The 26,473-nt window shown below is 35.9% G+C and overlaps 1 protein-coding gene across 8 annotated transcripts in view; it reads right to left on the reverse strand.

The window, feature by feature from the left end:
• LOC143252609 (5'-AMP-activated protein kinase subunit gamma-1-like) overlaps positions 1-26,473 on the reverse strand; it is a 178,225-nt gene that overhangs the window by 86,174 nt on the left and 65,578 nt on the right. For all 8 annotated transcript variants that reach the window (XM_076504997.1, XM_076504996.1, XM_076504993.1 and 5 more), the window contains one exon: positions 15,285-15,845. In XM_076504997.1, the coding sequence (XP_076361112.1) occupies positions 15,285-15,794 (510 nt within the window). In that variant the 5' untranslated portion in view covers positions 15,795-15,845. The remainder of the gene's footprint in view (positions 1-15,284; positions 15,846-26,473) is intronic.

The following is a 26,473-nucleotide window of genomic DNA, read 5'->3' on the forward strand; positions in this document are numbered from 1 at the left end:
CGGTAAGTCTACGAATTTACAACGCTAAAATTAGGGGTTCGAGTCCCTTCAGTAGACTCAGCAGATAGCTCGATGTGGCTTTGCTATAAGAAAGCGCGCACACACACACATACACACTCAAATTCAAGGAAGTCTAACCAGTAGAGGCACAGTGATATGTCTATGGACTCATACCGCTAGAAACTGGGTTCCGATACCCGTGGTGGCCAAAGCACAGATAGCCCATTGTGTAGCTTTGTGATTAATTCCAAACAAACAAAAGAAAATAAAGCAGCGTCTCCTGATGGGTCACCAAAGGTTTACAGACTTACAATGCTTAGATATGTGGAAGAAGGCAGAGATTACATAGCCCACTGTGTGTATATATAAATACACGCTAAAACTTTCCTTGATTGTTTAGAAAAACTAAACAACGACGATTCTTTATTAGAGACGAATAGAGATGAAACTGATCATTCTATTCTCAACGATCAAGCAGAAGTTACATCAGAACCAGTTCTTTTTCTCGTTAAATAAATATCAGGGAAAATATTGAGAAAGGGCAAATAAATATAGAACCACGAGATACTGAGAGGTCTGGAAGGGGTCATGAGAAACAGATATTTCTATGATGAGCATGACTTACTACCTCGCTCTCACAAACAACAACAGAAAAAAAAAGAGAAAAACAGAAAGAAAATAAAAATAATAAAATGTTTACGTCACGCCCCCTTGTGACAGGACTTCATAATTCAGCCAGTTGTTCCCCCTACCCCAATCAAAAATAACATATATCAATTCAATGATGGGTTAAGGTTACATGTGGAGGTAAGATGTTATGACGATGAGTGATCGGGTCAGGTGAAACATGTCAACTGTTTTCAGTTTTGTAGATGTGACTTACTTTAAATAAATATATTCTTACTTCGAAGCTCCTGCATATAATTATTATTTAAGAAACTTTATCCTCCCAGTGGCACAGTGAGCGATATGTCTACGGACATACAACGCTAGGATCCGGGTTTCGATACTCGTGGTGGGCAGAGTGAAGATAGCCCATTGTGTTGCTTTGAGCTTAACTTCAGACAAGCACGAAAACCCATACATTCGTGCTTCCTTTTATATTTTCTTGTTTTAAGCAATAATATGTTCACGGTTGACATTTATCATAACATATAAGATGACGTCACAATAAACCATTTATCTTTTGGGGCAATGCAATAAACAAAATAAGAAGCTTTACGTCATATCATTATGCTGACAGAGAGAGTGTCACTGAGATCCTGTGATAACAACTACTTTCGCTAGATTGTTTTTAAACCTGCGTTTCTTGCAAGGCAAATAACACTGGATTAAGATGTTCGCAAAATTCCAAAGCTAAATAACAGCTTTAATAACATTTCCTTTTCATAGACTGGAAGAATTGCTCAGACATTCAATGAAACGTGTTACAAATGCAGTTGTCACCCGGTTGGCAAATCATGGTCTAATAATTGTATTTTCAATCTGAAAAGCAATTTATATGATAGAAAGATAAGATAAAAAGAATGGCAAATACTTACCAGCACCCGTTGCCGCCAAAGTGGCAGCTTTTAGCCCAATATCGGGATTGATTGTCACAAGTATATCGCTTCTACAGCTAAAAGTGTAGAGCATATTCAACAGCGTATCGTAACTTGAACCTCGGACCTTCTCATCCGTAACCCGGCACACTAACCACTAGGCTACGTTCGCAATAACTTGATTTACAAAAGCTACTAAAAACAAACAATTATTTACTTTGTGAAAATTTCAGTTCACCAAATTCTAGCCATCTTATGATTATTTCTTAAATTATAGTAGGAATGGTTCACGTATGTAAAACAAATTAAAATCTGAAACACACTACAAACAGCACGTAAAAAACAAACTTTAAAAAGTACTTCACACATTTTGTTGAGTAGTAATCAAACTGAATGCAGAATAACATGCGACCACAGACAGCATTTGAAAAAGTTGGAAGAGTAAAAACAATTTCTCAGAAACACAAATTTGCTAATCTGATTAATTAACGTTGTTGGAAAGACATAGCTTTCTCCCACCTTCACTTTATGGAAATCTAAATACACATGATTCAATTATACTAACTTGGTAAAAGCGATTTTCTTAGCTTTAATTATAAACATGGTAGTAACAATAATCATTTTGAAACACTACTAACGAGCCAATAATACACTAGTATCCATATTCTACGGTTACAATCAAACTGTAAGTTGTCAAGTAACAACTCACTCTCATATCACGTACGGATGCACGACTACTTCAACTTGTGCTACATAATCAGCCTGCAGGTGTATCAGCTAGATAGAAAAGCGTGGACTACGTAAATTCTCTAGATATAGGTTCTAATTACACATTCAAAGGCAATGTTTTCAGTCTTATATATTTGATTTGAGGGTTCTGTTCGAAACAAATTAATTCTATTATAGCAGTCGGTGCCCTAAGACGTGAGAACAAACGCTGATGCTGTCGAAGTCTGGCACGGCTTTGCTCGAGTGCACTAGACTTAGAACAAGAACGAACAATTGCATAATTTACCTTTGCACAGTTTTAAACTAAGTGTGACTTATTGACATCTAAGATTGTACTTGAAACAGTGCAATTTTTAAAATATGCCTTTCAAGAGGAAAAAAGGTGTAAGTCTTATGTTGATAACCTTGAAAAGCCTTTATTGCAGTGAATAGAACATTATTGCAATAACAGATGTAAGGTTAAAACAGTAACGTATAATATGCAAAATAAGCTTCAGCTTCAACTTAGTCATAAAAAGGGCTACGATCCTGGCTAGATGGATGAAAAATTATTAAATATGTCAGAAAAAGCAAGTGATAGCTCTAAGAAAAGCTACGAGAAAGATAGGCCTTGAAGCCAAGTCACTCTAGTGATGTAGCACCATGAAAAGCTACAAGAAAGGTAGGCCTTGACGCCAAGTCACTCTAGTGATGTAGCACCACGAAAAGCTACAAGAAAGATAGACCTTGAAGCCAAGTCACTCTCGTGATGTAGCACCACGAAAAGCTACAAGAAAGGTAGGCCTTGAAGCCAAGTCACTCTAGTGATGTAGCACCACGAAAAGCTACAAGAAAGATAGACCTTGTAGCCAAGTCACTCTCGTGATGTAGCACCATGAAAAGCTACAAGAAAGGTAGGCCTTGACGCCAAGTCACTCTAGTGATGTAGCACCATGAAAAGCTACAAGAAAGGTAGACCTTGAAGCCAAGTCACTCTAGTGATGTAGCACCACGAAAAGCTACAAGAAAGATAGACCTTGTAGCCAAGTCACTCTCGTGATGTAGCACCATGAAAAGCTACAAGAAAGGTAGGCCTTGACGCCAAGTCACTCTAGTGATGTAGCACCACGAAAAGCTACAAGAAAGATAGACCTTGTAGCCAAGTCACTCTCGTGATGTAGCACCACGAAAAGCTACAAGAAAGGTAGGCCTTGAAGCCAAGTCACTCTAGTGATGTAGCACCACGAAAAGCTACAAGAAAGATAGGCCTTGAAGCCAAGTCACTCTCGTGATGTAGCACCACGAAAAGCTACAAGAAGGTAGGCCTTGACGCCAAGTCACTCTAGTGATGTAGCACCATGAAAAGTTACAAGAAAGGTAGACCTTGAAGCCAAGTCACTCTAGTGATGTAGCACCATGAAAAGCTACAAGAAAGGTAGGCCTTGACGCCAAGTCACTCTCGTGATGTAGCACCACGAAAAGCTACAAGAAAGATAGGCCTTGAAGCCAAGTCACTCTCGTGATGTAGCACCACGAAAAGCTACAAGAAAGGTAGGCCTTAAAGCCAAGTCACTCTCATGATGTAGCACCACGAAAAGCTACAAGAAAGATAGGCCTTGAAGCCAAGTCACTCTAGTAATGTAGCACCACGAAAAGCTACAAGAAAGGTAGGCCTTGAAGCCAAGTCACTCTCGTGATGTATCACCACGAAAAGCTACAAGAAAGGTAGGCCTTGAAGCCAAGTCAATCTCGTGATGTAGCACCACGAAAAGCTACGAGAAAGGTAGGCCTTGAAGCCAAGTCACTCTCGTGATGTAGCACCACGAAAAGCTACGAGAAAGGTAGGCCTTGAAGCCAAGTCACTTTCGTGATGTAGCACCACGAAAAGCTACAAGGAAGATAGGCCTTGAAGCCAAGTCACTTTCGTGATGTAGCACCACGAAAAGCTACGAGAAAGGTAGACCTATAGCGTAGTCATTCTCATGATTTAGTACCAAAAAACAGAAGCCATGAGATAAGTGTAAACAAATTAAAAAACAAAGTAGGGAGCACCAAAAATTAAGGCAACAAAGTAGGAATGGGCCGGATAATATTGCAACATTTGGTGGTTGTTCACAAGGTCAACCTCAAAGTGAGTGTGACCATCGTTCTACCAATTCCTTTCTAAATAGTCAACAAATTTAAATACTTCAAATATTGCCAGTTTGATATTATTATATTGGCCCATCTCTTACCAGTCAGGTAGATATAATGTTTCTCATAGGCAAAGTATGACTATTGGAGCTTTCTCCTTGACTTACTTCCGACGTCAAACACCCTCGTATGATATCATGCATTTCGTAATTTGATTATATACATTTATATATACTTTGTTTCTGAAACAAAGTTTATTACAGAGAAATTTAGCTATATACACCTTTCACTTAGTTCGAACAATTATCAAGTTACAAAAAACGATGGAACGATGGCTAGACTTACTTTAAGGTTGAACCGTGTCTAAATTCACCAACCTTATCCACCCATTCCTACCTTATTTCATCACCTTTTGATGCTTCCATTTCTACTTCCTAATTTTGCTATTTATGTTTTTATACCTGCAATTACATCAACTCCATTTTGAATGACATACTAGGTCAAAAAATCTTCCTGTATAAAACTATTGAAACTATTACTAGTTTTTAAACCAACCATATGTGATCAGTTAACGATTTCTTTAAATAGTCTAGTGTATAAATCATTCACGTTGTAATTAATACATCAGTAACTGAAGCAGGAGTTCCCTTGTAATCTTCAGTCGCTTGAAATATAAGACCTCAAACTTACGTTACTGATGTTAATTACACTTTATGGGAACAATATTCAAGGATCTATGCTGCTCTTACAGCTACTTTCTTCTGCGTCTATTGTGCTCATTCTAATAAGTCACGATTGTACATTATAACCCGACACCACAATTTCCACTCTAAAAGTTCCTGCAAAGGATGACGAAGCCAATCTCGGATCACAAAAATTAACACATTTTTCGTAAATACTTGTGGAAATGGCTTTCAAGATACCAACTTTCAACAAACCATTGGTTTGGTTTGTTTTGAATTTCGCGTAAAACTACACGAGGGCTATCTGTGCTAGCCGTCCCTAATTTGGCAGTATAAAATTAGAGGGAAGGCAGTTCGTCATCATCACCCACCGCCAACTCTTGGGCTACTCTTCTACCAACGAATAGTGGGATTGACCGTAACTTATAACGCCCCTACAGCTGAAAGAACAAGCATGTTTGGTATGACGATGATTCGAACCTGCGACCTTCAGGGAGAATCAAAGTATATGTTGTGAAAAGAGATTTACCATGGTTCCAGTTTCAATGACCATCTTTCTCAGAAAGACGACCCTTGTTTTCGATATGTGACGGGAAGTTTCAGAACGTTTGGCTTTTGTCAAGTTTAAATATACATTAAGTTTCTTATTATTATTTCCAATAGATGTGCCTAACTTATTCACATTGGCTTTTTTACGATAACCAAATGTGTAGTTCTGACTCCTTGCTTTCTTAAGCGCTTTGTTATTTCATTTCCTTTAAGAGATTGGAGATTCCTTTCTTCGACGTTTCGTGTCTTTTGGCTATAACTAATTTAACAATGTTAACACGTACGAATATCCTTTCCTATCAAAAGACTGTGAAATTTTCTCCAGTCGTAAATTTTGCTTTGTTGCATTCACTCTAGAATGTTTCAGAATTCGCTGTGAATAAGATATAAACATGTATTCATCACGTCACCCATAGCGCAACTGTTTACATTAGTATACTTAGCTCCTTTTTTAATGAACTTTGGTTAACTCGAATAAATTTGTGTTAGTGTACTTTAGATCTAAAAAAAGATTGTATTAATAAGGTGTATCATCATTTATAAGCAAACTTCATACAATAACTTATTAAAATGAACGGTTTGCTTCTTTAAAACTGGGCATTGTCTCATTCTAGGGTTTTGACTCTAGTCCCGTTGTCACAATAAAACACTCGAGAAGCTATAAGAAGGACGATCAAATCATCCCATTCGGGGCCCGGTATGGTCAAGTGGTTAGGGCGCTCGACTCGTAATCTGAGGGTTGCAGGTTCGAATCCCTGTCACTCTAAAATGTTCGCCCTTTCAAGCGTGAGTGCGTTATAATGTGACGGTCAATTATACTATTCGTTGGTAAAAGAGTAACCTAAGAGTTGGTGGTAGATGCTGATGACTAGCTGCCTTCTCTCTAGTTTTACATTGTAAAATTAGGAATGACTAGTATAGATAACACTCATGTAGTTTTGCGCGAAATTAAAAAAGAAAGAAAAAACATTTTATTCGGTGAGATAAAAGTAGTTCAAGATTAGGCGATGTGTCCTGTTCACCAGTCATCTTTCTAGCCTACCAGTCAATCTTGACGTTGGTCACTTTCATCAACACAACAGAGTAGAGAACAATAATTCATCTTGCCAATTGTATTCTAAAGTAATGAACCACCTTGAGTGGACTTTGATGAAAATGAAAAGTATTTATATAGAAACAAGTTTGATTTGTTTCAACCGTATTATTTTGAAACAAGTGAATTTTGTCCTGTTCGTGTGTGTGTGTGGGGCTGAGGTAAACTGTGCAGGGGCTTCCCAAAATGCCATCAATATGAAGTATAGATGGTAAATTATAATAATGTAAATACCAAGGTACATTTTAGAAAGGTGTGCTATTTTGAACTGCGTTTTAAGTGCAGTATTCATTGGAAACTCACACTCTGATTAATAATTAATTATTACAAATTAGAAATAATATGTAAAAGAGGAAGTGTTTTTTTTCATATTTTATGAACATATGTAGGTAAGAATATTGGGGAGCTGAGGGGGGCTTGGCTCATTTTGAGAGGATTTGACCCCCCCCCCCCGGCGCCGTCACTTACCTTGGTAAATTTGTGCAAAAGTAGCTCAAAAGTTGGCAGTGGGTGTTTTTGACTCGCTGTTTTCTTTTTCGTTTATCACTGATAAATTAGGGACAACTTAATAAAGTATTAAAATCAACATGTAGCTCTGCGCGAAATTTAAAACAAACCAAACTTCAGAAACGTACGACAATCAAGATTCACGTTATTTAGTATTGCCAACATTTTACAAGGCAAAGCGCCATCTAGGTGCAGTACGAATTAATTTTTCTCTGGTTTCACCGTTTTGCGACAATATATAGATTACATTTTTCATACACTTTTATATACGTTCTTTTATAAACTAGAACACAAATCTGGTAAACGTAAGTTGAAGAAATTAAACACCATTTTGTTCTGACACACGCGTTTGATACGTTAAAAAATTCTGATGATCACAATGCACTCATTATCATAATTATGGGTTTTCGCAATGATAGTTTAAGGGATAGCAACAGAAAAGATAGTTCCGCTTGTCATCTGAAATTCTAAACTCACTGAATAGGCCTAAGAGGAAGAGAACTATATATACAGGGTGGCCCGTAAGTCCCTACCCATCCATATGTTATTATGTTATATTCAATTACTCATGTATTATAAATTTGTTTCTTTTTTTCAGAAAAATATGGCCGATGTAAGCCCATTTACACTTGAAGAGGATATTGTGACAAGTATGTCGCATAATATTATGCAGCGAGAATGAGGGACACCACACAGATACACTGGATACATAAGATATATATGGATGGGTAGGGACTTACGGGCCACCCTGTATATATACAGTGTTTATGATACGCCTATAATTTTTACAGTGTGAATACTTTGTTGTACACATGTTTAACTTGTTTTGAGTATATTTATATATTATTCTGAAAACAAGTGAAGCATGTGCTATTCATTCATTGTTGAATGTATTACCAACAAATCACAAACACCTACTGCATATAAGAATCCTAAGCCCAACAAAAACACATTGTATGTGTGTGTGTATGTATATATATATATACATACACACTTTTCAGATATATATATATAAACCTTTTTGTTCTGACACTTAAATAAAATAATTTAATTTTTAATATAGACATTCTTTATTAACGGTTTAACCATCTCAAAACAAGAGGGAATCCGCAATAGCTGCGGCACTTGAAAGTCTAAGCATGATTTGAGTCAATCTGTGCGACTCTCCTCCCCATAATACTTTTTAAAAAGACGTACCGAGATTTAAGTAATTAATTATAAAGACTTTAACATATAACGAATATCACTTTCGCATGTCCTTGTTTGTGATTTTATTGTTGACATAATTTCATTTTATGCTCTTATTGAAACAATTTATACTTTTTCCCATACACTCACGCTTTTATAAAAGTAAATCAGATCCTTCAGTGTTCACATCCTAAACTGATAAAAGCAAATCCAGGGCTTCTTTAAACCTGAAGGTTCCAATACGCAGATGGTGTCTTTATTTACATCATGGTTATAAAGTAAGTAATGTTCCTGATAACATTGTATTGCTCTTATGAGAGCTAGTCATGTTTTTGTAGATACTGTTGTCATAAAGTAGCTAATGATCTTAGTAATTCCATGATATTTTATATCGTAAAGTTACATTCTTGCGATAAATGTTTATGCCATTATTTACTCAGGGCGGCTTTTATTACTTTGCCTGCAGTTCTTATGAATGTAGCTCCTATTTCACGCTTTGATTAAATTATAATTTTTACTTTTCAAATGTGCTTTATATTGGAATGGTACAAAATATATTTATTGAAGGTTCATACTACTTCATCTTACTAGAAATAATAATAAAGAAATACACGAATGTAATGACACGAAGCATTTATTACACGTTTCGAAAAATTCAAAATTCCATCTTCAGTAAGCTACAGGTGCAAAACAAACATAATGATAATTACACCAGAAATCTAAACTATATAGCAACGAGTGTGTCACGTCACGCTTTATGTTTCGAAATAAGAGTTGGAAAAGCCAAAATACATTTATCAAGATAGACTAGTTCGATTACTGTGTGCTTGTTACGATTTTACTGGCGAGGATTCAACTCACCTGTGAAACCTTATAAGCGTAGCGAGTGTTGTTATAATAAGACTGAAGAGACGTAGCGTGGGATCATCTAGCCTAGAGCCAAGTGCATAAAATTTCTCACGAAAGTAAAAAATATCAACTGAATTTTAAACTTAGATAATTTCTAAATTAATCTGTTTTCTATTATATCACCAATGTTTTTAATAAAAAATAAGCCTCTTTAATCAATGGAGACTCTAAATTAAGTAATAAATATTTTTACAGTCTTATTTTCTGTACATTTCATTTTATACTTTCAGTACATAGACTAACAACAATATCAGGTTATACTTGTGTTGCTAAGAGACATGATATAAAAGTCAATCTTGGAACATAGTGTTGCGAGAATGTACTGGCTTTTCTACACTTTAGAATTTGTTAACCTAATTTATTTTTACCAATAACTATTATTTGAATACGCCACTAAGTTACTTCATGAATGATATTAATTTTTATTTGTTCACAAAGGAACTAACCGATGTTTGATTGTTTGCATTTTTGTGTGTCTTTGTTTGTCAAGTTTGATTTTGCAAAATTTAGTTATTTCAGTTAGCTATGAAATGTGAGGTTGGGGTATAGTGTGGATGGGGGTAGTACTTGTCCCGTCATTTTTGACCTACTATATGTTAATGTGTTGTAAACCTTAATAAATAATAAGTAAACATTTTGTATACAAATTATTTATTTATCATTTATTACAGACTATGACATATTTCTGGTGCAAATATCATTGTGTTTGTTTTGTACCTCTAGCTTACCAAATATTCCGAAACACTTAATAAAAGTTTCATGTAATCACGCGTTTTTAATTATAGTTACTAGATGGTGCCACTTTCACAAACGTTCACTACAATCTTTTCAAGAGCAACGCCAACACGAATATCGTGAAATTATATACGTTAACTAGATTTTAAATAGGTGAAAATATGAGGGAGTTATTATGAGCTACAAGTTTTTACTTGAAAAACTCAGAGTCATTCTATGAGCCGCTGTACTGTGGCTAAAAATATCCGAGTTTTTCAAATAGAAACTTTTAGCTTATATTTCTGTCATCTCTTGGCCAAGTTATGAACGTAATTACAATTCTGAACTCAAAAGATCAAACCTTTTCGATTGACGTGTTTGACCGCACCCAATTTCTTACAAGTTAATTTACTCTATTCTTGCCTAAAATAATTTCAATCTAAGGGTAAGTTGGTAGAGATCCTGATGAGTAATAACATTGAATCAGGTGTATGCTCGCCCCACGCATGGTATTGCTGGCGCACAAATATAGCTAGTAAGAAGGAAAAATACAAGTCTCATAGATTAATTTACTCTATTCCCAACTACAGAATTTCAAGAGGCACAGTTATTGAGGATTCACTCTTGTCTTGTTTTGGGATGGCTGATCCGTTAACGTAGAACAAAAATCTTCGTAAATATTATTTTAATTAATTCATTCATTGTTAAAACCAATGATGCAAAATATAATTAGATAGTTTATTCTGATTTCAGTCATAATATTACTCAGAAGCATTCTCTAAGAACACCCAGTACGCATTTAAGCAATTAATTAGGGTTACCGACAATGTCTCACCAGGTTTTGGAAAATAAAAAGGATAATGTTTCACCCAAATATTTTTTTATGTAAAAAATCTTTTTATTTATTGTTTTATCACTTTTTAAGATACCTTAAAAGTTTGTTTGTTTCAAAGTGAGAACTTAATTATGTCAGGAAAATTACGTCAAAAGAGTGTTTCCAAGTAAGAATCTAATTAGGAAAGTAGTTTGATCATTACAGCTTGTATTCAAGATGAAAAATTACACATTGTTGCAAAACAAAATCGACACTTGCCGTTTCATTAGAAAGAAATGGTTCTATTGCAATAGAACAATTGTAAAACGCATTTTTAGTCGAATACAAGAGACTAAAAATTTTCAAAAAATTACTGGAAAAATACAAAAGACACACGAAAAAAACTGCTCAAATTGAAACATCGTTTAAAAACTTTTTAAATATTTATAAAAATTAGAAAGATATTTATGATCGACTTTATTTGATTACCACATTCAAATATTACAGTTATACTTTTTCACAAAGTATGCATCTTATGCTTTATCAAATTAACCCTAAATTTATGCAACAAAGTACCAAATGTTTGCAAAACTGTATTTATGAATAGGAATGCTATCTCAAAAGTTAGTATTTTTTGTGTATTTTTTTTATCCGGTGAGACATTATCCTGGATCCGATTAATTATATAAATCATTTTTAATCAGTTATAATTTACTCCCCAAATGTAGACAACGAAGCATTTATAACCCCTACTCAATTACTGTTCAGTTAATCTGTTTCACATAAAACACTATAGTAAGACTGAATCGATATTTCAAAACTATATTTAAAACAAAAACTAATGTAGTAGTAGCAGGCATCATCACCACACTGGCGGCGTTAACTTTGTTTTGTTTGGTTGTTTTGAATTTCGCACAAAGCTACTCGAGGGCTATCTGCGCTAGCCGTCCCTAATTTAGCAGTATAAGACTAGAGGGAAGGCAGCTAGTCATCACCACCCAGCGCCAACTCTTGGGCTACTCATTTACCACCGAATAGTGGGATTGACAGTCACATTATAACGCCCTCACGGCTGAAAGGGCGAGCATATTTGGCGCGACGGGGATGCGAACTCGCGACCCTCAGATTATGAGTTGCACGCCTTAATATGCTTGGCCATGCCGGGCCCCCGGCATTACGTTATTAACGTTTTAGCAAGTGTGTCCTTTTGGTATTGTTGAACATAATAAAATGTTTTTAAGACAACGGATTTATTTTAACTGAGAGCAGATAACGTACTGTGTATGTAGCTTTGTGCTACATAAACAAGGCCATATTAAGGGTGAGGCAGAAGTAGCTAGCTACACAAGGGTGCCAATAACGTGGGGACCTCAACGAAAATAAATTTTGAAATTTGTATAAATTGTATACACTCCACTGTTCCAGCCTCAATTCGACCTAATATTCTCCATTGTCCGGGAGCTGTCCTACAGAGCAGCAAAAGTAACAAAAATACCAGATATTATCATAATCTGTTCATTGCATTTAGTCTTCCGGTAAATCAGTTTGAAAGATGACAACGAAAAAATCACAGGTTCGATTGCTTGCGTTGAACAGAGCGCAAATAGTGCACCGCGTGCGCTACCAAATCAAATAATTGTACAAGCTGGAAACAAATCACCTAGTATCTACTTTGTAGCAAAGTGGACTGTACCTTCCTGAAAAATTCTTCAATGACAAAGAAGGAAACTGAGAGATTACATCTCTAGACTTCAGGGTTTATTTAATGCTTGGTATGTACGTGGAAGGCAATATCATAGATAGTCTATTATTTAACGTTGTGCGTTGACAACAAATAAACAACAGTCGGTTTATCTAATTAAAAATTAATCGTTTCAGTACTGTCGAAGGAGTGTTCTAAAAGCAATTATATATGATGAAAATTTTAGCACGTGTTCAAAAACAAAATTTGGGACGAAGCTTTTATAATGTTAAAATTTGTCTCAGGTGCCGAACGTGGTGTTATAATTTTAGATTCACGATGGCTTTTGTTTACTATACGTTTCTTCAATCGGAATTAAACCTTGCGATGAGGGTGGTACTGGACTGCTACCAATTCGCGTCTTACTGATTTCAGAAACGAAACCTGAAAAGAACCTTACGAGGCTCATTACATAACCTAATAATAAACACTCAGAATATGAATTTTAGGATACTTTGTTTTTTTTTATTTCGCCCAAAGCTACACGAGGGCTATCTGCGCTAGTCGTCCCTTATTTAGTAGTATAAGATTAGAAGGAAGGCAGCTAGTCATCACCACCCATCGCCAACTCTTGGGCTACTCTTTTACCAACGAATGGTGGAACTGACTGTCAAATTATAACACCCCTACAGCTGAAAGGGCGAGAATGTTTTGGTGCCACGGGGATTCAAACCCGCGACCCTCAGATCACGAGTCGAGCGCCCTAACCACTTCGCCATGCCGGGCTATTAGGAGACTGTATCAATTGAGAATGCCGGTGTAAATGGGTGGTAATTATGTTGTACAGGCGTGTTTAATGTAGAATTTTTAATTTATTTAATTTGTAAGCTAATATTTGATGGTTGTTTAGTTCTCATAACAAGGGAATTAAAGAGTTAATCATTTTAAAGGCGTTATTTATATGACAAGTGTAGTTACATAACTCGGTAAGAGTCGCTTGTTGTGTTTGCAATATACTGTTGTCGATGCTTAACTTGTATTGTTGACGTTGCTTAACTCGAACCTTTAGTATTTTCTCGTTACCCTAACCGAGTATTGTTAAATCACCGCGTAGCGTAGTTTAGGGAATATTCTACAGGGTGGCCCGTAAGTCCCTACCCATCCATATGTTATTATGTTATATTCAATTACGCATGTATTATAAAATTGTTTCTTTTTTTCAGAGAAATATGGCCGATGTAAGCCCGTGTTGAGGAAAATGTCTCACAGAACATGGCACCGCATAATATTATGCAGCGAGAATGAGGGACAGCACACAGATACACTGGATACATAAGATATATGGATGGGTAGGGACTTACGGGTCACCCTGTAGAGGCCTCAGTGATAAACATATAAATAGCGGCGACCAAATAAGCGGGTTTCATGTGAAGTAACGTAGTAACACAGAAAAGTTAGAAAACGTGTGAGTAATGAGCCATAATGGTTGATATTTTAAAGCGAGTTTCACAGTTTAACAGCGATTATAATAGTTTATATTGTCAAATGGAGTTCTAAAGTAACTGAGCCCGCCTGTGTGGACTTCGACGAAAAGGAGACAACTATTTAAGGTTTAGGATAGATCTGTGGTACCCCACTGGATAACCCAAGTGAATTATTTACTGATAATATTGCGATATACAAGGAAATAAAAACAGTTCAAGTCTTGTCACTTGGATTCTAAAAATAATTGAATCAGTATAAGTGGCCTTTTTACAAAAATGATTATTTAGAGCTTGAGATACAACTGTGATTTCCATAGTGTAAATAATTTTGTATATACGTTTAATCTTCTTTTAATTATATTATTTTAAAACAAAGGAGTGTGTGCTGTCCGTTTATCGTCTAATTTATCGCCAACAAGTTACAGACACTTACTGCAGAAGAATCCACAGCCCGCATACACAGAAAGCCCTGACAAAGAGAGACAAAACAATACACAGATGATTGAGAAAATATGCAATAACGAGAGAGTGGCACAAAAAAACGAACGGATATTGCTTAGTCTATAAAAATTAGTTAAGTAAGAAACTAGTTAGTTCATTGCATCATGTAAAAAAAAAAGATAAAATAGAGACGACAAACATAATTAAGCATAATTTCTGGTACTAGGAGTACAAAAAACATTCAAAATAAGACGACGATTTATGAACACGAATCAGAAGAATTAACAGGAAAATGATGGGAAAATATAAGACTGTTAAAAGATGACATTCAATATAAAAATTTTATCTTTCTTCTTACTAGAAGAATAATGCAATGAAAAGAAACACACCCTTTTATCAAAATATAATACATGAACTGGATAATCAAGAAACTGTTAGTTAGAATTTGAAATAGAAGAGCTGGAACGATAAAGACCGACAAACCTCTTGTTAGAACCTCCTAAGACTAACAATTGGAGTAATGAAGATGAATATATGTAACTAGAATATGATACCACAAGAATGGAATGGTATGAAGACAGATGGTTGTAGAGAATAAGATACCAGAAGGGTAGTAATAATGAAGACAGGTGGTTAGATACCAGAAGACAGGAATGGAGAAGATAAATATATGGTAGGTTAGAATTTGGTTCAGAAAAGTGAAGAATGGGATACGTACACACAGTTCTTCTACTACATACTATGAAAGGTAGAAACAACAGTTTTGTAATTAAATGGCAAAGTTGAGTTGTTGTTTTTATGGAGTTTGATAAAGATTTCTGCGGAAATGCATGACTTACTTTGAAAGCAGTGTCGGTGGATATAGAGTTAGATCGGCCCCGAAACATTTCAATGACCTTTGACACGGGTCCACTTTTGGTCTCGGACCCTGATCTTGGTCTACGGTAATCCCCTTGAGTAATAGGCTCTAAGTGATTTGATGCGTTAGCAGTCCCGAGCGACGCATGTAACTGGGCAAGCGCCTGGGTTGGTGATTTGGGCGAAGTGCCTGGCGATGAGGAAGAAGAAAGTGTTTGCTGCACGGAGTTTTTTATTGCCGATATAAATGTTGGTCTTTGTCGCTTGCTATCTGACTTCGAACGAGGTCGGAAGGCTTCAAATAAAGCCGCTTTACGTGCAGGACTAATTCCTGAAAGGACATCATCTCCAGAGGGTCGCCTCAAACGACTGTGACTAAGGGCTTCCCGAAGGGTAGCTATCTTAGACGTTCCCCCAGAGAGCGAGCGAATTCGATCTCGACTTCCAAGAGACGCAGATTTATTCGGATGCGAAGTCTCAGGAGTTTCCATTTCATCAAAATCCTCTGTAATTATCGTGGGAAGGACATACGCCGGGGTAACCTGGAAAAACAAAATATTTCAGTGAATAAATCGAGAATTAATACAACCAACGTAATTTTAGTTCGTCTTTGAACTCACATACAATGGAACAAAAACAGTGAATTTCATGACACTAAAAATAGTTTTATTTCTTGAGATCGAAGTCTAGAAACCATTCGTTTAGAAAGTTGTACAGAAATATTCATATTTTTAAAAATTGTCTTTTATTTAAGCAGCATCACATTATAAGTCCGAAAAATATATTAATGTCCTATCTGATAAAACCTCACTAAAGGATACGTGTTTTATTTTGAGTTAACACATTTTATGGAATTAGTTGTACTCCGAGATTAATATTGTCCATTTTGGCAGAAAAGAGAATCTGTAAAGCATTGGTATTTGGCAGGTGTGACTACCACAGGGTTATCTCGAAGGCTTCACTATTCTCACGGAAACATATCTTTATTCCAAAAACAGACCAGGCTGTTGAAATGTTTATCAGATATATGAAGTAGTTGATTGGTTGAAAGTAGTTGAAAAATCAATATCACCCTCTGTGATAACATAAACAGAGAACTAAGATCCACTTTTTCTGGATGCTGAGAATCAGTGGACAGGAAATAATGAACTTTTATAGCTATATACAATTGTCAAGTCAGTTTACAGTTGTCGTGTAAATATTATTCATATTCAATGATAAAACTTCCCCCAGTGTTTCTACTGGGTCAAGAGACAGAATAACAATTTCCTGTAAAACAAGTAAATGATGAGTGAGAAAATAACGAATTATAAGAACCCATAAATGCCCCCCGCTAGTACAGCGGTATGTCTCCGGAGTTACAACGCTAAAATCAGGGGTTCGATTCCCCTCGGTGGGCTGAGCAGATAGCCCTTTGTGGCTTTGCTATACAAAACACAAACACACAAGAATCCATAAATAAAAGTAAAGCATAATGTCTCTACATGTAATAGCAAGATGATTGTATGTCTGTCTATTACGTTCTGTACCTCCTGTGTGGTTAATCATAGAAAATCATATCAAAATGATTCTTTTCAAGAGCGTATTACAGAAAAGTTATTACTCTTTGCTCAAGGTTCAATCTGAAAAAAACAACAACAACAGCAGAAAACTTATTAAAAATGAAAGTGTTTCTTTTCGTGAAGGAATTTCACGACAAAAACAGACTTCCTCGGTCGACTGATTAAAATGAATATTTTAAATATAAGAGCAAGAACGGAAAAAAGGAATAAGTTTTGGTTTGAATTTCGCGCAAAGCTACTCAAGAGCTATCTGTGCTAGCCGTCCCTAATCTAGCAGTGTAAGACCATAGGAAAAGCAGCTAGTCATCACCAACTCTTGGGCTACTCTTTTACCAACGAATAGTGGGATTGACCGTCACATTATAACGCCCCCACGGCTGAAAGAGCAAGCATGTTTGGTGCCACGGGGATTCGAACCCACGACCCTCATATTACGAGATGAACGTCTTTACCCACCTGGCATGCCATGTCAAGGAATAATGAGAGAACATGTCTAATTATATATACATCTTTTTTCTTGTCAATATTATATATACATATATACACGATTTTATTGTACCATAATGGATAAACTGATTTGAATTCAATATCTCTCCCCTGACATTTCTTTTAGAAATAACAATTGGCCCAAAAGGTACATTTCGGTAGCGGTCTTTTCTTGGACTCAGTAAAATAACAAAGGAATTGTATAATACAATGGGAAAAATTCCCGTAGTTACTTAACGAACTGAGCGATATATTCTGCTGGATGCATCCATTGCAGGGAAACAGAAGCATTTTTTGTCAACTGTGCATTGTATTCACCCTCATTTGCTTAACAGCTAAGTATGTGAAACTTCTGGTAATCTTTTCATTAGTGAATATTCAACACTTATCTATTAATGAGGGTTGTATACTTATCTATTATTGAGGGTTGTATACTTATCTATTAATGAGGGTTGTATACAATGCTCGTTTTTTAAAATAGGGAGTAAGATAAAAGTTTGTTTCGGATCAGGTGTTTGAATCGTTAAGTTTTTGTTCATTTCGTATATTAGCGTAAAGTTACACAAAGACTAGCCATGTTAGTCATCCTTCATTTTGAATTGATAGACTAAAGGGAAGCAACTAGTCAACAGCAACAACCACCAATTCTTTGGCTTCTCTAATTGAACAGTCGGATATGAAGGCCACTTCTATAATGCTTTCACAGCTCTAAATAGTGATGGGCCTTTTTTTTGGCAACAGAATGCAAATCACTGATCTTTGAATCTACATTTTGGCACGCTAACCACGAAGCCACAGCTGCCCCGTGTATAATAGTTGTGTTGATTTTTAAACAAGGTAAGGGATTTATCTAACTATTTCAGGTGGTTAAATTACAATTTTTCCTCATCCGGGGGAGGAAAGGGGGGCTCAAAGGGTGCATCGACTTCCCCTCCAAACGAAAGTGAGAAAAAACATATCACGGTGACTTTAGCCCACAGAGGAGGCGGCTTGTTAGTATTATTTCCTACAGTATAAAGTAGAAATTCCGAACCTCACTCTTAAAAGTTTAGTATTGAAAATATACATGAGATAATTTTCGTGTCATTTTTAGACGCATGTCTCCATCCACGATAACATAAAAAGCACAGCTTCTTGGGGCGTCGCGATCCTACCAGGGGCCCTAAGGAGGGCTCGTTTAAAATATATTAACTTTACAGTTTTTGTATCCCTGTGACCTATGAATCAATATTTTTGTATTCCTGACTAGTAGAAATATATTAATCTTTAATTTTTCAAACACTGGTCTGCTAACGACTTAAAAATCATCAAATAAACGAGAAAAAAAAAGAAATGGTGAAGAATTTCCTTAACATACTTTTATCTAACGAGCTGAAATACACACAAGATATATTTAGAAAGTACTGAAATATGATTAGTAAGCACCACATTATAGCATCAGTCTTAAATTCATATGTCTCCCTTTCTCTCTCTCTCTATATATATATATATTTAGGGTTTAACTCTATATGGCTGGCGTAGTACATTGTGGCTGAGAGATGGTACGCAATCTGCTGCAGGACACCTGATCAGTTGCCAGAACGGAAATAGCTTACACACGGGAAGATCTGAGATTTACTCAAATTTAGCACATCAAGGTTGCTAGGTGGTGTACTTACGTCGTGATTCATACCTAAAGTTTCGTCAGCAGCTCAGCATTAAAGCTCTCATGCAGTTTGTTAGCGTCTTTTCATCTTTACTACCCAAGATTTGATTTTATCTATTTACAAAATATTATAAAGGTTGCCATATTTGGTCGATAAAATAATGAACCATTAGTTTTTAAATTGCCGGATTACTCGTTACGCGATCCGATGAAACCGGAATATGTATATATACAAATATAAAATAAGAAACAAAGACAATCTCATTCTAGCAGTGGGGTGAATAAAAGTAACGTTTAAATATTCTGTCATATTCATCATCATTGACCTCGGAATTGCGCTATAAGCAATTGAAAATAAATCTCGCTTTATCTCTCTATATTGTGCATATTTCTATTTGTTCAACCATTCATTCATTCTTAAATGATTTAAGGTTAAAATCTTGACTGCAATCTTAGAAAAAATGCCATAATTGGATTAGTGTTCCCTTCCCTGATATATAGGAAAGCATTAAACCCAGGTCGCCGTTTCATTTTTTTTATTAAATGCGTGTAATATGTATCAATGTAACCTGTTAATTAATATAATGCATACCATTGTAATGATGATCACGAGTTACGATTTTATTTACGACAAAAAATAAACTTATGAATATTTTGTTAACAAAAAAATTGCTAACTGGACTATTTGTCCAACGTATAGATCGAACAATGAATTTTAGTGTTATGAGTCTACTTCCTACCCCTTAGTCATCTGGGGGTGGGGCGGGTGCTGAATTGCGAATTCAAGACAGTCACCATTGTTCACATAATTATTTCCAATAAAATAATTAAATACTCATTTGTTTGTTTGTTTGTTTTTGAAATTCGCCCAAAGCTACTCGAGGGCTATCTGCGCTAGCCGTCCCTAATTTAGCAGTGTAAGACTAGAGGGAAGACAACTAGTCATCACCATCCACCGCTAATTCTTGGGCTACTCTTTTACCAACGAATAGTGGGAATGACCGTATATTATAACGCCCCCACGGCTAAAAGGGCGAGCATGTATGGTGTGACGGGGATTCCAACCCGCGACCCTCGGATTACGAGTCGAACGCCCAAACCACCTGGCCATGCCGGACCACTAATTTGTTTATTAATATGCAAAAGTCACTACAGGCGCTAGAAACAACTTTAGATAACAAATTTTACCTCTTACTTAGAAATATTAAAAAATGAGGGCCAGGCATAATCTAGTGTCTAATATACCAGGCTTCAGTACATACTTCGTAGCAACAGTTACGAGTTATGTTATAAGAATAACAGTCAACTTTTTCGTTGTTCGGTTCATTGCAACACAAAGTTTTAGTGGTTATTCTACATTGGTTGCCTTCCATGTGGCCAGTAGTTCAAACATAGCGAAGGCTAGACCTTTACCATAGAGGTCTCTGATCACTCAGTTCACGTGCGCATGTGTTATCACTCAGACTGACGATTCGAACATTTTTCAAACGGATAACAAAACATACAGTAAAAGTGTGCGTCCGTTGTTCAACGAACTCTCTTAGGTGAATTGTTGGACAGCCATTTTTTCTGAAAACACGCAAACATGCACTTCCTATATCTTTCCATTACACAGATTCAACTGATCATCATAATAAAGCTCGGTTGAAAATTCAAATAAGTGAAACAATTTAACTTTGAATTATAATATAGTAGAAAAGGGTATAATATTTCAATTTACTGTTCTACAAGCTACAATTAGCTAGTAACCAAAGCACAAAAAGAAACCAGAATTGTGCGGAAACTGCGAGTGATACATCTAGAAAAGTTTACAGTCAGTAGTGTAACGTATATTGTTGGTCAATAACATGTTAATAGACTGTGAACCAACGGTGCAATGAGTATTTCTAAAAAGATTTGAAAGAAATAACCTACTCGAATACATACATATAGAGGTTTATATAGGTTTATCTATTTGCCAGTTATCTGCTACTGGCCTAAACGTCAAAAGAAAAAGAAACTAAGCTACTTGGCAAGGCCTGTCAATCGATGTAGGAGCCAAGAACATTTCGTCTATCTCAGTCTCCAATATTACAAGACTTAAATCACTGTTGCCAGATACATTTAGTGAGATGGTACAAAAATAAAAGAGACAAACGATGTATATTGTGTGCCTTATAGGTAGTTTATAACGAAAACGCATTTACTGATATAAAAACTACACAATTAATTATTATAGACAAATAGGTAAATGTCACAAGCGGAAATATACGAAAACTGGAGTTTAAGGTATTAAAATATATTTGTTGAAGTGCCTGTGAATTCAGTCCATCGCTAACGAAGATAAGACAAAATATTAATGGTCAAGTCTGTAGCGAAGAGCTGTACCATTTTGATGAGTTTTTTAATATAATAAACAAAAATTTTAATGTTACCTCATAGCATTACTCATTACCTGAACAATTATGCTATCTCACGTTACCTTATAGCAGCATCATTCAACATCTGTACCACCATACAAAACCTTACATAGTCGATGATTAAGCATCATATGATGTTGTTGAATAAATTACCTTCTAAATTAATGCGTTTTAGTATTACCATTGTCACTCTAGTGTTAATATCTTTCTAGTTTATTACAATTTCGTGTGCAGCCTTTTTTTTTTAATGTAGGTAATATTATAAATTAATTAATTTTTTGTGTCCAATCCAATGACGTCAAGGCTAAGCAGATTTCTAGAAGGCATATTAAGTGATAGATATATAAGTGGCTACGACCAGATGAACGGAAACATAGAGTAAAAAGTAAAGTCAGGTGAAAGAAAAGTTCAGTCATAGAAAAGTTAGAAACGTATAGTTAATTGTCATGAGAGTGAATGGCCTAATGATTGATATGTTAGAGTGAGATTAATAGTGTAAAAAGAGATAAGTAGAATAATTTGTCTTACCAAAGGGTGTTTTTTAAAGACTAATCTAACTCGCCTGTGTAGACTTTGATAAAAGAAGGCAGATGATTAATGCAGAGATGCCAACTATTTCAAATGACTGAGCGTAATGATTGTAGACAGAGCCCGTACAGATATCGTACAACCACTGGATACAGTTTTAAGTCATCCATATCTGTGGATCCACCTATGGCTAAACTGTAAACACTGTTAGTAAGTATGCTTGAAATCATTTTGTCATCTTCACAACCCAACATTTGTACAATACAAAAAACTCAAGCTATTGATAGACGTCGGAGATACAAATATTATTTATTATTTCAAGCACAAACATGATTATCGCAAGTAGCCATTTGGACAATGTCTTTTATTTATTATCAACATTTATTTGTATCTCACTAGAAATTTTCTTTTTACCCCTTTCAAGCTCTGTGGGAACAATTTTTCACTTTATTGTATAGGCCTATATAATATATAATAATTTGGGAGTTGCAACAAGTCGTAATATTTGTCTGTATGAGCGTATAGTCTTAATGTACACACAAAAATCGTAATGGTTACGCTCAAATCGTAATGGTTGGCATCTCTATTAATGGAAGCGCAGGGTACAACTGCGTTAACTCAAGTGACAGTATAAGTGAATTACACAAAGATATTATTGCAATAAAAATAGAGAAAAATAGTTCGGCTTGTCAACTTAATTTTAAAGCAATTGAAATAGCCCTAGTGGACTTCTGACAAGAAAATAAAACTATAATGTTTGAGGTACAGCTATGATCATGTATACAGTATAAAGTTTTTGAACATACGTTTATTGTTTCGAATATATTATTCTAAAACAAATAGAGTGACTGCTGTTCATTTATTGCCGAGTTTATCATCAAGAAATGAGAGACACTGATTGTAGAAGAATCCTCATCCCAACACACTTATATATTTACATTACTATATATATATATAACTAAAAAAGTAGTTTCTGCCGGTAGCTTTTTATGCCGGTTGCCTTAACAACAATTTATAACAAACTAAAAAGATTTGACATCAATAACAATAGCGTTGACAAATATTACCAAAACGTCGAAAACAGTCTGAAGCTTTTATTGCATTCCTAAGTACCTAATAGTAAAGGTATGACAAAAGTGAAATTGCTACCCTGCTCGGATTATGAAGATACAATTTCTTATGTTATAAACGTCATCACTTTGGTTTGCTTTGTTTCAGAATTTCTCGTAAAACTACATAAGTACTTTTTCACGCTTGTCATCCCTGACTTCCCAATCCAAAAATATGATGTTGTTCTTAGTAATTCTTGTAGAATGTGGTCTCGCATTGTCATGCTGCAGAATGACCCCGTTTCTGTTCATCAGTGTTGGACGTTTTTCAGTAAAAGACTGGCGCAAACAGTCTAATTATTGACAATAAAAGTATCCAATCATAGTTTGATTCGATTTCAATAACTCAGTGTGAATTAAGCCGATTCTGTCACATTAAATGGACAACGAAAAATTCTGTGGGTGTAGACTTAGTTTGGCTGTTGGAACTGGATTCTGGCCAGGGTTAAGTCACTGATTCTTGGGCATGATGCTGACATAAAGAGCCCATTTCTCATCTCTTGAAACAATCTGATCAAGAAATGGTTTTTTCATGTCTGGTTATCAATGACTTGCAAGCTGTTATACACTGGGCTTTGTTGTCATTTGACAATTTGACATGTTGAACCCGAATACCTTGCCTATTTGACCTTACTGACCTGTTTAATAATTTCTTGAACGCTAGACAAAGAATAATTATGTTTTTTTTCTGACAACTGACGGATGATTTTACGGGGTCTGACCCTACCTCTGATCTCAGTAGGTTATTATCTAACATTACTAGTCTTCTTGAGCGATGGCAATCTGGGAGGTCAAAATCACCTGACCTAAATATCCTGAAGCACCGCTAGCATCTGTAGATACTAAAATCATCTTTATAAACTCGACAAATGATTTTGGTTGCCTCCGTTGCCTTGTTACCTTCATGAAACTCATAGAACAAGCAATGTCAAATGTGATTCTCGTCAGGAATGTGGCCAGTTGTTTTATCTAATTAGACGAAAACTAATCATGTTAACAGAAAATTGAGGAACAAGAATGGTTCTTTTACCTACTAAATGAAATTCACCTGAATAAGAAACGAAAGCACATAATTATAAAGGTTTGAATTTAGCGTGACAAAAACAATATTACTTTCCAGTATTACTAATATTTATAAAGATACCGCAGTTTCGTCATTTGGGTTATCTCGCTGTTAGCGACATTTTCGGTCATGAATCCATTAATATTTCAGGAGGTTCGTGCAACTTAGTATATTTAAATTAGGCCTAAATCAATATATTATGCTAACAATGCAAAATCATTATTGCATGGTCAGGATAATTCAGGTCCATTTCTAAGTTTATCAATTATGGTTTTAACTGAATAAGTTGTTTGTCTACGTTTTTTTTAAATGATGTAATAAACATCGGATGATTTAGCAAATGGTAAAAAATGTGCTATTGTTAAGTTTAACTACTCAACAGCTCTTACACTGATGGCCCGACATGATCAGGGCGCTCGACTTGCAATCTGAAGGTTTCGGGTTCAAATCCCTATTCCACAAACATGTTCGCCCTTTTAACTGGTGGATGCGTTTTAATGTGACGGTCATTCACACTACTCGTTGATAAAAGAATAGCCCAAGTGTTAATGGTGAGTGGTGATGACTAGCTGCCTTTCCTCTAGTCATTCACTGCTAAATTAGGGACGGCTTTACACTGTTTTTCTGAAAAACTGTTTTCACTGTTAAGGGATCTGAATGGCCATGTGCAACATGATGTAAGTAACATCTGTTTTATAGGTCTAACTTTACATATATGAACTAGAAGTCGTATATTGGTGTTGATGTCTTTTCTTTTTAAGTAAAATATAAACCATATACCATACCTGTTATTAGGAGGGGGAATTGAGTATAACGTAATTTTTGTACCAAATTAAACGTACTACATATAGTATAACGCCATACTTTTTATATATTACTTCGATAAATTACAAACGTCAACAATCACGGGTGGAAAGGTAGCATGAGTTATCGTATTCCCCTCGCGATTGTGTTGTTTAAACATAAACGTTTCTGGAAGTTTCTCCTAATACTGTTTTATTACATTTGATAAGTCTTACGAGGTTCATTTTCACAGACGTTGAGTGCAACCCTCCATAAACAACAACAGGATTTTGATGTTAACGAAACGGAAAACCTAGAACAGGAAAGGCTGTCGAAAGAGGAGCTATAATTTCGTATTATTAACCTAATAAGAAGACAGGAATGAACGAAACCGTACTGAACTGTGTTTTATTATCTAAATCACGGATAGAACAAACTTATTGCATGTAGTTGTTACAAAACTCTCAGCAAAACTGTTTGCTTTGTCATGGGAAAAAAACAGTGAGTGAGTGATGCATGATTAATCTAAGTATTTTGATGTTATTACTTTCCTTTGTTCGTATAGAACTGCCACCCACATTCAGAACATCAACTGTCGTTTTGAGACTTTAATCCATTTTTGCGGTAGTTCTACTGGTAGTTTACTACTGGTCATATTTATGTGCGCTTATAGTACAAAGAATTTTGAAGGTAGAAATGATTTTAGGATATTTTACACATTTCAAGTGACATTCACAATGTGTTTAGGAAATCAGATAGACTGCTGTTATTCGTTTATTGTTTCAATGATGAAAAACGTTAAAAATATTGTGTCGAAACTTAATATACCTGATGCCAGGTTTTACTCTTTTTATCTTACATATTCTTTGGTAACTTCAATATTTTATCAGACACTAATAACGATAATCCACCATTAGTTGACGCGTACGTACCCCTTTCTTTTTTATATCAGAAACATAAATTTATAAAAGGACCTCAAACAACAATAACTGAAATCCCTGCACCCTCCGCCCCCCAATGGGTCTGCAGGTATGTTTGCGGACTGACTACACTTACAATACGTAGAGGGGGTCTGTTTGATTTGATTTAGTTTTGAACTTCGCTCAAAGCTACACGAGGGCTATCTGCGCTAGCTGTCAATAATTTTGCAGTGTAAGACAAGAGGGAAAGCAGCTAGTCATCACTACCCACCGCCAACTCTTGGGCTACTCTTTTACCAACGAATAGATTGACCGTCACATTATAACGTCCTTACGGCTGAAAGGCCGAGCATATTTGGTGGCCCAGCATGGCCAGGTGGGTTAAGGGGTGCGACTCGTAATCTGAGGGTCGCGGGTTCGCATCCCCGTCGCACCAAACATGCTCGCCTTTCAGCAGTGGGGGCGTGATAATGTTACGGTCAATCCCACTATTCTTTGATAAAAGAGTAGCCCAAGAGTTGGCGGTGGGTGGTGCTGACTAGCTGCTTTCCCTCTTGTCTTACACTGCAAAATTAGGGCCGGCTAGCGCAGATAGCCCTCGAGTAGTTTTGCGGGAAATTCAAAAACAAACAAACATATTTAGTATGACAGGGATTCGAATACGCGACCCATAGG

The sequence above is a fragment of the Tachypleus tridentatus genome, chromosome 6 (assembly GCF_004210375.1).
Source record: "Tachypleus tridentatus isolate NWPU-2018 chromosome 6, ASM421037v1, whole genome shotgun sequence".
Classification (NCBI taxonomy): Eukaryota; Metazoa; Arthropoda; class Merostomata; order Xiphosura; family Limulidae; genus Tachypleus; species Tachypleus tridentatus.